General features: G+C 37.4%; 1 protein-coding gene across 1 annotated transcript in view; it reads left to right on the top strand.

Annotated features, from left to right (window-relative positions):
- Positions 1–12,302, top strand: part of TNKS2 (tankyrase 2) — a 68,277-nt gene that overhangs the window by 23,545 nt on the left and 32,430 nt on the right. Inside the window, exons 7-12 of the mRNA XM_030334119.1 lie at positions 1,245–1,311; positions 3,210–3,396; positions 4,391–4,512; positions 6,887–6,978; positions 7,066–7,144; positions 9,762–9,933. Coding sequence (XP_030189979.1) covers positions 1,245–1,311; positions 3,210–3,396; positions 4,391–4,512; positions 6,887–6,978; positions 7,066–7,144; positions 9,762–9,933 — 719 coding nt within the window. The remainder of the gene's footprint in view (positions 1–1,244; positions 1,312–3,209; positions 3,397–4,390; positions 4,513–6,886; positions 6,979–7,065; positions 7,145–9,761; positions 9,934–12,302) is intronic.

The raw sequence follows: 12,302 nt of genomic DNA, 5'->3' as shown, positions 1-12,302 counted from the left end.
CAAGAGTCTGGGCACTTAACCGACTGAGCCACCCAGGCACCCCTGAGTTCACTTTTAGAACTCTCGGTTTTATGAGATGATGATGAGGGCTCAGGTAAAGAGAGCCAGTAGATAGTTGGGAATGAAATCGGTGCTCGGGAAAGAAATCCTACAATGAGGGGCACCTGGGTGGCGCAGTCGGTTAAGCGTCCGACTTCAGCCAGGTCACGATCTCGCGGTCCGTGAGTTCGAGCCCCGTGTCGGGCTCTGGGCTGATGGCTCAGAGCCTAGAGCCTGTTTCCGATTCTGTGTCTCCCTCTCTCTCTGCCCCTCCCCCGTTCATGCTCTGTCTCTCTCTGTCCCAAAAAAAAATAAATAAATAAACGTTGAAAAAAAGAAATCCTACAATGAAAAATGGTGAGGAAAGCCACGAGCCTTTAAAGAGAGGACAGGTAAAATTAAAGGCTAAACTGTGAGTAGCTCTTCCTCACCAGCAGCCATCACGATAGTGTCTGTGGTAATTAATGAATGAGTGATCCCCAAGGAAGAGCAGCTTAAAGGTACAAGTCAGGATTTTAAGGTTCCACCGTACCTTCCTATACAGAAAGTTCTTTCTCCATTGCCATCATGAAGGAATTGGGTTTTAGTTTATTAAGTAATTTACCCTACAGAATCTGAAAAAAAAAAGTCTCAAAGAAGAGCCAGTTTTTGAGCTCGGAGTCTGGAAAAGATTGTAGAAGCCAGGAGGGAGGGAAGTCTGTTCTACACCAAGGGGATAGTATGTGCAGAGGCATCAAGGGAACTGCAAGTGCTTGAGTGTACCATCATTGAAGGGTAAGGTTCCAGAAGGCCAGACCATTGCATGCCAGGGTAAGCAGTTGGAACCAGCTTTCAAAAGCAAGGAAGAACCAGTGAAGGGCATTAAAACAAGGAGTAACTACGTCAGATTTACCTTTTAGAAAAATCTGGCTATAGTTTGGAGGGTAAATTGAAGTGGAGGCTGTTTCAGTAGTATAAGAAGAAATAATAAAGGCCATGGTGTTAGCCGTGCAGGGAAAAAAAGATGGATTTGGAAGCGACTTGGGAGTTAGTTAGGAATGTTAGAACTTAGTGCTTAAATGGGTGTTAAATTCTGTTCATTTCTGTTTGAAGGTCACAAAAGCCATTTGCTATTTAAATCTAAGTGTAAATTTAAGTTAATTACAATTACGCCTAGGGGATCTGTAATAACACAGACTTCTTTTCACCCTCACCCCATACTGTAGCGATCTGGTGCCCTTACACAATGCCTGTTCTTATGGTCATTATGAAGTAACTGAACTTCTGGTCAAGGTTAGTTCTCTTCTGTTTTTCTTAGAATTATAAAACCAATTTGAAATACATCGTATACCTGTTCACTATGTGTTTTCAGTGCTTGGTGGGTATAGAAGGAATATGTATAATCCTTACATAGATGATTTATAGGTCAGCATTTGACCGCTTTGAGGTTTATGAGGTACCATATGGTTTTATTTTATTTTTTCCAAAAAATTTTTTTAATGTTTGTTTATATTTGAGAGAGAGACAGAGCGCAAGCAGGGGAGGGGTGCAGGGAGGGGAGGGACAGAGAGAGAGGGAGACACAGAATCCAAAGCTGGCTTCAGGCTCCCAGCTGTTAGCACAGAACCCAGCACAGGGCTCGAACTCCCGAACTGTGAGATCATGACCTAAGCTGAAGTCAAGAGCCAGAGGCTTAACCAACTGAGCCACCTAGGCACCCCGGCTCTCAGTATTTTTTTTAATGAAGTGTTTGTATGTACGTATCTATGTATGTATGCTATTTAAGTAATCGCTCCATTCCACATGGGCCTCGAACTCACAACCCCAAGATGAAGGGTCACATTGTCTTCCAACTGAGCCAGCCAGGTGCCCCCATGAGCTCCTTTTAATGAAGTTCTTAAACTGAAGTATATTTAGCTGAGGGCAGCTAGGGTGAAAGGGAGTCTAGAAACCATCTGATAAGAAAGATGAGTGAAGGAGCTGAAGGTGTTTAGACTCAAAAAGAAAAACGTAAGAGTTGCTTTCAAATACTGCAAAGAATGTTGATCTCATTTGCTCCAAATATCAGTAGATCAAAGTTTAAAATACATGTTTAACTTAAGGTAGAAGATAACTTGTAATAAGATTTACCTGGTAATTATGAAAAATCATGTTAGTTGAGAATACCAAAAAGGGTAAGGAATTCATTTGTCTTGTGCAGGAATACTGTGGAAGGGATTGTGAGAGATGAGATTGAACTGGAATGACGTCTGTGCTCTGTCCAACTCCATTACTTGAAATGGCTGAAATTAAAAAGACTGACAAGGATGGGGGAGCACTAGAACTCAAACATTGCTGATGGCAATGCAAAAGTAATACAGCCACTGTAGAAGACTATTTGGCAGTTTCTAATAAAAGTAAACCTATACTTACCGTATCATCCAGCAATTCCATTCCTAGGGACATAGCGTGTGTCCATAAAGGGACTCGTACATGAATGTTCATAACAGTTTATTCATAATAGTCAAAAACTAGAAATAGTCCAAATGCCCATCAACAGAGTAATGGATAAGTAAATTGTGGTGTATCTGTACAATGGAATGCTATTCAGCAATAAAAATGAACTGTTGATACAACATGAATGAATCTCAGAAACACCGTATGTGAAAGAAGCTAGACACAAAAGTACATACTGTGTTATTCTATTTTTATGAAGTTCAAGAACAGGTAAATCTAACATGGTGCTAACAGAATGGGGCCAGGAATTATCTATAAAAGGAGCGTGAGGGAACATTCTGGGGTAATGAAAGTATCCTATATCTTGAGTTGGGTGATGTTATCATGGCTGTATATATTTATCAAAACTTGTCAGATTATTCACTGAAGAACTGTGTTTTACCATATGTAAATTATACCACAAAAAAAGAAAAAAAATTAGAAATTGGAAAAGATGCAAGTTAAAGCTTCATTCTTAACTGTGTTTTTAACAATAAAAGAGTTAAATAAGGCCCTTGTGCATAGGCCTAGCAACAAGCTGCTGGTTTTCCGTGGGGGGAGAAATGTATTTCTGAAATAATTAGTTTGAAAAGTGAACTTTGAGAACATAACTTGTTTAAGCATGCATGATGTTAAATTATACAGTACTAATAATTCTAAACTCTCTTACAAATTGAACACTAAATATATGCTCTACCCGCCTCCCAATCCCTCAGCATGGTGCCTGTGTAAATGCAATGGACTTGTGGCAATTCACTCCTCTTCATGAGGCAGCTTCAAAGAACAGGGTTGAAGTGTGTTCTCTTCTCCTAAGTTACGGTGCAGATCCAACACTGCTGAATTGTCATAATAAAAGTGCTATAGACTTGGCTCCCACACCACAGTTAAAAGAAAGATTAGCATGTGAGTATAAAATGATGAATGTTCAACCTCGAATATTAAGATACCAATAAACTAAAAATTTGTTCTTTCTCACTGTTTTTAGAAATTTTTAAATAATAGCTATGATACCCTTAGCCATGGGTATCTATTGTTGTTCGTGCTAGCATATTTAGTCACTTGGAGGTTTCTACTCGAGAACTTCTAGTCTTAAGATGCCGTGAAAAGAAAATATATTTGTATTTGTTTTTTCAAGTCAAGTTCAATGCTTTTTATATGTATTAGTCTAGATAGTTGGTATGGGTTTGAAAAGAAAGAATTTGGGTTTTGTTCCTATCTTTGGTGTGAGTTTCTGATTAATCTGCCATGAAGTTACAGTGTTATTTGTAGGATTGCTGTCTTGTAAACATAGTCCCCAGATTTTACCATCTAATATGCTTTAGTATGTAGGCAGTTCTATGGTTTTCGGTCTATAACTGATACAGATGTAGTGAGAAACAGCCACCTGGTTCAGATACAGTATTACTACATAGAAGTAGGAAACTGGTGTTAACATTTGTATTCTTCTGGAACAATAAAGGCTAATGGGTGGTGTCACAAATCTGATGCATGAAAGGAATGTTGAGAAAATACTCTTTCATTTGTTCATCAGTAGGTGGCTCTTAAAAATATTTGATTTTCTGGTCACCAGTTCTCTGATGTGTGAGCAAAATTACCTGCTGCTGCCATGCTAGTGTAGGGACCATGATCACTTTTTGTTTTATTTGTTTACTGAGAAAAATTCTCTGCTTTGGAAAATTCTTAGAACTCTCAGGTCTGGGAATACATTGCAGTACTCTGGGTCCCTACAGACCAAAATAGACCCTGAGTCAGCCATGGGCTAAATCTGTGTATACATTTGGGGATGAACTGGGTCATAACTGAGAAAAGCTGGTATAGCACTGTCTCCCTTTTGGGGGTTTATATTTGGAGAGTATCTTCAGAACCTCAATAATTTACATGCTTTTTCTTCATCTAGATGAATTTAAAGGCCACTCGTTGCTGCAGGCTGCACGGGAAGCTGATGTTACACGAATCAAAAAACATCTCTCTCTGGAAATGGTGAATTTCAAGCATCCTCAAACACATGAAACCGCATTGGTAATGTTTCAGATTAAAGTTTTTAAGATGCGATAACCAAAAACATGCTAAACTAATCATAACGTCATACTTCTTTTGATGACACAGAATAACATAATGTCCTACTTTTACTAATAGAATTGTTTTAAAGATTTGTTTTTTTTTAAATTAGTACCTGAACATGTATAAAGAAAAAATTTCAAACAGTACAGAAAAATAGACAACCTCACCCCTCTAAAAGGCAATAGTATTATTCATTTAAGTATCCTTCCAGAAAAAAAAAAAACTATTCGTATACTGACATATATTACAGGTAGCCTTTTTACTATCATAATAGTACCTATCATTTCCTTTTTTGTTATATAAATTGTAAATGCTTGTGATTGAGAATTTTGAACCCACTCAGGGTAATAAAAAAAAAATAATTCTGCCATCCATATAAAAACCACTTGCTTTTCCTTCCAGTATTATAATTTTTTTCAGAATCAGTCTAAGGTCTGTATATATCCCCTCTATACTGTGTGAATAATGTGTCTATATGAGTAGAGGCTGCTTCTCAGATAGAGGTAGTAACACTTCTGTGGAGCTGTAACAAAGTAGATGAGAATTGGGCAGTCTGTGGAAAAGCAGAAAAGAATGGGATCCAGTAGAGATAAAGGGATGGCAGATAGGAAGAGAATGGTGTAATCAGACTGTCTTAGAACTAACGGTTTAAAGGGAACAAAGTCAGTGCTGCTGTATGAATTGCAGAATGTGCTTTGAGTGAGGGAAGAGGACCCTAAGTAAACAAATATGGTTAGGGGCAAATTTAACTCATAGTCCTACTTACCTAGTATCTTGTAGATAATTCATTTTCTTGGTTATTGGTTAATTTCCTTCCTTATGCCATGATGTAAACTATGTGAAGGTCATGTAGGAACCTATCTATAACACATTTTAGGCCTTTTTGCCACTCTAGTTGTAAAAAATATCTAAGCAAAAAAAAGAGTAAAGCTGCAGACTAATAAGAAATGCTAGTGCAAATTATCAAGATGGTGCAGAGAAATCTGAAAAGACTGACAGGAAAATTTTCTGGTCTGAAAAGCTAATACTATATATTATTTTCCCTGTAAGTAGTCTGCTATTAAACAACTTATTTCTGTTACTAACGTTAAAACCTACTAGGAGTTAAGTATTGGTGGATAGTTGTGGTGCAGGGAGGGGCAGTATTTTCCAGGCTTCCAGAAATTACAGGTGCTGCCCCAGGATGGGGCTGAGGAGTAGGAGTGCAGTTTTGAGATGGATGTGATCAAGAATTCTTGGAAATAAACTATTTCTATTTTGTGTGCTACCCTGATAGATAGATGTCCTGGGATGGTAACTCCCGACATACCAAAGGAGCTGTGTTTACCAGTTAGAAATGGTTTTTATTGAGGGCAAAGGAATGATTTTGGTGGCAGCAGCAACACAGAATGAATCTGAAGCAGTCATGAAGATCAGATAAGCTTTATAATTAATAGGTTAAAGTAAGAGAACAAATTTCATATGTACTTTGAATTTAGATATATAGAACAACTTAGCTTAACAGTTATCCAGAACTTTTATCCCATGAATTCTCAGGCTTCAATTGAACTTAGTATCTTTACATTGATCTCGTCATTCACACATTCAGACATTTGTTGAACACCTATTGTATAGGAGTATTATCCTGGATATTAGAGATGCAAAGATTTTGGGACATGACCATGAGATACATACTAGGTTTATAACTGGCAAATCCCCACTTCCTGACTCCTTTCCTCTTTGACGTATCATAGATATAGATGCTACAGCCTTCATTGTAGAGCATTTCATCTTCTCCCATTGATTTTGACAAATCCAAGCTAATCCAAGCTCCTTATTCTGTTGAAGCAACTAGTTGAGAAAGAAGTAAATACTAATCTTGGCAGCTATTTGATCCGTGCTGTTACCAAGCAGCCTCCAGAGCTGATGAGTGTCTTTTATTTCTTCATGTAAAGAAACTCCAACCTTTGGGGTGTTTCATTAATTAACCTTTAAAAATAACATAAATACCATGTTATGTGGGAATAGTTTTAAAAGGAGCATTGGTCACAGTAATTTGAATTTTCATCACATCACTATTGACTTTTTCAAAGATGCAGGACAACTGTAAAACTCAACCAGAATATTTAGTAACAGATACCCTCTGGTAAATAGGATTTGCAGGCCCTGCCAGAATTTGGTAACTGTTGTACATTTTATCCAATAGAAAGTCTTTGAGTAGCAAAGTTAGGTCAAAAATAAAACAAAGAAATTAAATAACTTCTTGGTTGTTCTTGATTGGAAACACAAATGTTCTTAAGTAAAAATCAGTCATGTATAGTCCTTGATTAATGCTGCAATTTAAATTATCTAGCATTGTGCTGCCGCATCTCCATACCCCAAAAGAAAGCAAATATGTGAACTCTTGCTAAGAAAAGGAGCAAACATCAATGAAAAGACTAAAGAGTAAGTATACATTTAGTAATTAAAAATTATTGACCTTTTATTTTTTGGATAATATATTCACTGTCTGGCTGACTTTTTCTTTTTAAGATTCTTGACTCCTCTACACGTGGCATCTGAGAAAGCTCATAATGATGTTGTCGAAGTAGTCGTGAAACATGAAGCAAAGGTATACTTCCTTTTTGGTAATCTTTGGTAATCCAGTGAGTTATTTCCTGTTTAGCAGATGAAATACCTGGCTTCCTAAACTGTATTCTCTCTCACAAGTGCTATTTCTTTCGTCTTAATCTATACTTAAAAATAGACTAGCAGGTACTTTTCTTTATCTGACTTTTTGCTAGGAAACCTAAGAATTTATTCAAAAGTACATGCTTCCTTCTCCATTCCCATTACCCACACCCCACTGGTCAAGTTTACCTTTGAGGTCTTTTTTTAACAATACTCTTGAGAATATCCTCAGCTGGAGACACACTGATTCTGACCCATCATCTCCAGTCTTCTCTCACTCATGTCTTCTGTTCCTTGGTTACCATGATACTCTTGTTATCCCCAGCCACAGTCTTTCTTACTCTCTGTTATTTCTATGACTAAGCCAAAGGACTTGGAACGGAAGGAAGTAAATTATTTAAAAAATTCGACTCCCCATTCATAGCTCCCCATATTGGGAAGTCAGTATTCTTTAGTTGACATTTGTATACAAAGCATTTTATTCTTAGAATACTTATGTTTTCATCAGGCTAGAGATCATCACTTGTTACCCAGGAACTTTAAAAAATACCACTCAGTAAAAGATACACATGACATCCCAGATTGGAAGAGATGACAGTCATCTAATTCAACAGCTCTCACAGTTTTTAGCCACAGAACCTTGCCTTTTCCAAACAGAATCTTGAGTAGAAACTCATTATGTAACAAAGAATGGAGCTGCTCTGAATGAAAGGAAAAGAAAGGAGTAGAGACCCTTTAGCCCTTGGGTGGCCCCAAGGCTCTTCCCTAAATGTGCTTTGCCAGAATAGTTTTCTGATCTGTCCTTCTGTGGGATCCCACTCAAGGAATCACTCAGAATTCTTTCTACAATTTCTTGTTTGTGTTTCCTTTCACTGTTCTAATTTCTCTTTGATTTGGGGGAATTCTTGATAATGTATAATCTCAGTCTTTTCTATTGTAAATTACTGAATAAAATAAAGTTTATTTCTGCTTGACTGCTTGGCATATCTCGTCTGTTCTATAACTTCATAGATTGCTTTTTGCATACATGTGGTGCATTACTAGAAGAATATCTGGATACATACTAAATTTGAGTTGTGAAACTCAACGAAGCAATCTTGATGAGGGTGACAAACTATCCAGGTTTGTTCAGGAACTGTGGGATTTCCAGAAACAGGATTTTCGGTGCTAAAACCAGAGAAATCCCAGGCAAACCAGGACAAGTTTGTCACCCTGATCTTCACACAAAGTGGTACCCAAATAAAGTTGTCAAGTGGGATGTATTTCACATTTCAGTGAGTTTTGTTTTGGGAATAAATAGATTAATTGTCCTGAGCATTTTAAATCAGTTTTCAGTTTCCAAAAGCATGGAGACTAGCTCTCTATAATCTAGTTTGAGATTCATTGAGAAAGTCTTAATATATTCCTGTTCAAATATTCTCCAATTCTATGAATATGAATTGGATGTGTCTCAAATCACACTAGTGGCCACAGGATTGATTACTGAGGAACTTAATTTCTCACTTATGTTTAAAGAATTACTTCCCTGGTAGGGAGGGTTGCAGGTAGAGATGAGATGGGGGAATTAACATTTTACTATGTTGTTTTATTACATACCCATCAGTTTCTCTCTCTGTCTATAAGTGTATATATACATATTACATATTTCAGAATAATTTGCAATACACTTCTCCCTAAATATTTCCATATAGGCATTATCTAGAGGTTAGTATTTGTTTACAGGTTTTGGTGGGATTTAAAACTTACGTGCACTGAAATGCACAAATCTTAAATGTACATTTGCTGAGTTTTGACTAACGCATACACCTGTGTAACCAAAACTTACCAAGATATAAAATGTTATTTCATGGCAGAAGCAGGGCCCCATCCAAGGCAATCTCCACCCATAAGGCAACAACCATTTTGATGATTTCCTATATAGATTAGATTTGCCTGTTCTAGGCCTTCATGTCTATGGAATCATACAATACATACTCAGTGTAAGGCTTTCTTTTCAGTATATTTTGGAGATTGATCCATGTAGCAATAGCTTGTTCCTTTTTATTGCTTAGAAGTATTCTGTTGTGTAAATGTATGTAATGTGTTTGTGTATCTATACAGATTATATTTGGATGATTTAAAAAGGTAGAAGATTAAGCCGATAGGAATAAATGTTTTCAATGCTAACTTAGTCTCTGGCTTTGTTACTGTCGTGTATCTTGAGGGTTAGTCTCCGCGTTTCTGGACCTCAGAGATCTTTAAGAACACACGAGTTAAACTTTTTTAGGCAGTGTCTACCTCAAAATGCAGTAAATTTACTAATACTTTAATGTCAAACACAACTGTTATTCAACATTTCCTGCTTTTAACCCAAAAAAAGGTCTTTTCTGGTATCGGCCTTCATGAATTAGTGAATTTATGCTCTAGATTTGAGCAAAAACACTTGTCTTGGCACCAGATAAGAGGCTTCATAAGAGAATAATTAGGATTTTTAAATCAGTAGCAAGTGTTAAATTCGTAATTGGATGGTTTTAAGTTTTGTGTTGCAGGCTAATTTTGGCTTTTTCTGCATTGTTAAGGTTAATGCTCTGGATAATCTTGGTCAGACTTCTCTGCACAGAGCCGCACATTGTGGTCATCTGCAAACCTGCCGCCTACTCCTGAGCTATGGGTGTGATCCTAACATCATATCCCTTCAGGGCTTTACTGCCTTACAGATGGGAAATGAAAACGTGCAGCAACTTCTTCAAGGTATTAAATGCTTTCATGAAATCAACTTTTTAAAATTATCCTTTAGGGGGGCGCCTGGGTGGCGCAGTCGGTTAAGCGTCCGACTTCAGCCAGGTCACGATCTCGCGGTCCGTGAGTTCGAGCCCCGCGTCGGGCTCTGGGCTGACAGCTCAGAGAGCCTGGAGCCTGTTTCCAATTCTGTGTCTCCCTCTCTCTCTGCCCCTCCCCTGTTCATGCTCTGTCTCTCTCTGTCCCAAAAATAAATAAACGTTGAAAAAAAAAAAATTTTTTTTTTTTAAATAAATAAAATTATCCTTTAGGGTCGCCTGGGCGGCTCAGTCGGTTGAGCGTCCGACTTCGGCTCAGGTCATGATCTCACGGTTCGTGAGTTCGAGCCCTGTGTCAGGCTCTGTGCTTGACAGCTCAGAGCGTGGCGCCTGCTTCGGATTCTGTGTCTCCCTTTCTCTCTGACCGTCCCCCGTTCATGCTCTGTCTCTCTCTGTCTCAAAAATAAATACATGTTAAAAAATAATAATAAAAATAAAATTATCCTTTAAATTTTTTCACATATTACATGGGAGTTGGTAGTAAAAAGAAAATGTAGACTATTTGGCTGTTATTTCATAACTTTTTCTACTCAGTGCTCCAGATGTCATGAAGTCTTAGTTATGATTTTCCAGTAGTGTTTTCTGCCCAGTTTCTGTTAAGTTTTTATCTAGAAAATGTTTAAGAGTAAGCTATAATAGTTGCTATTTCTTTAAAGAAAGGAAAACATAGAAAGGTAGGTGTCTCTTAGTTGATCTATAATGATAAATAATACTCTAAAGACTGGCCCTACCTCTTCGCTGTTTTATTATCTCCTTCATATATGAGGCATGTAGAATTTGTACCAGGTAACCAACTATTTGACTTACTAAAACATTTATTGAATACCTGCATATTCATTACATTTTTAAATATTTAGATCAAATATCTACATTTTGCCTAGGTTATACGTTTCAGCCTAGAAATCTGGTCCAATAAATTTGAAAGTGACTTTGACATCTCAGGGCTCAAAGAGAAGAAATCTAACAGGTCAAGCCTCTTATATCTTTAACAGTCACTTTTGATGATCCTTATGCCTGTGGTCTTAGAAACCAGCTTTTGAGAAAAACACTGAATAGATGAAGGCAGGTTGGTAAAACCTCCTGGAAACTGCCAAAGCTGAACTAACTACAAGACTCTTTGAAGATTCTCTTTAGTTCCCCGTATATGATATGTTTGTTCTGGTGTCAAGTTTGGGGTTATAACACTGGTCCTATTCACTTGCATAGTGATGGACATTTATAGTCTTGCTAGTTTTGTGCTAAGCGATTTCTTACCTTTCCAGCGAGTTTCTTAAATTATCAAAGTAGAATTTCCAGGTCAAAGGATAACATGTAATTGTTGAATCATCTTCTAGAAAGGTTTTTAAGTACCCTTTTATACTCCTACTGACAGTGTATGACAAGACCTGTTTGTCAGCGCTAGTATGATTCTTAATCTTTTCGTTGGGTGAATGTGTGTGAATTTCAGAAGTAATAGATGCTTTTTTTTAATGCAAAATATAGAAATATTGTCAGGGTAGCCTCCCCCATTTCCACCCTGCCCACTAATGGATAAAAAAGAAAAATCTAGTATCGCAGTATTTTAATTTGCATTTCTAAGATACAGGTTGCAGTATTTTTTCCTTTTTTTTTTTATTTGCCTTCATAATTTTATTTTTTTTTATTTTTATTTATTTTTTTTAACGTTTATTTATTTTTGAGACAGAGAGAGACAGAGCATGAACGGGGGAGGGTCAGAGAGAGGGAGACACAGAATCTGAAACAGGCTCCAGGCTATGAGCTGTCAGCACAGAGCCTGACGCGGGGCTCGAACTCACGGACCGCGAGATCGTGACCTGAGCTGAAGTCGGCCGCCTACCTGACTGAGCCACCCAGGCGCCCCTTGCCTTCATAATTTTAATGTTATGTTATTGCCTGACATATTTTTCCTAATTGATTTGGGTCCTGCCTTGGTGTACTACTCTAAGATGCTTTTTTACTCCAGGTATAAAAATATTCACTTAGATTGTCTTTGAGTATTTTTAAGGTTTAATTTCTTATCCTTCAGTCTTCAATCCATTGGAATTTTTGTTCTAAGATACAAAGTACATGTTTTCTTTCTTTTCTATGAGATTTTAAGTGAGCTATAAAACAAAATTTCAGACCTGAAGATGACTTTAGTTATCTTCTAGTCGATCTTTTCTCTTTTTAGAACTGAAAAAATCTGAGGCCCTTCACCCCAGTTCAGATAGCTAGTTAAGGGCAGAACCGTGGTTAGATCTCTGGCCATTGCTCTCCTAATGTAAAGCTTTTCCACCATCCAGT

This window comes from Lynx canadensis, chromosome D2, assembly GCF_007474595.2.
Source record: "Lynx canadensis isolate LIC74 chromosome D2, mLynCan4.pri.v2, whole genome shotgun sequence".
Lineage (NCBI taxonomy): Eukaryota > Metazoa > Chordata > Mammalia > Carnivora > Felidae > Lynx > Lynx canadensis.
The sequence above is the reverse complement of the archived record's forward strand: the minus strand, read 5'-3'. Positions and strand labels throughout refer to the sequence as shown.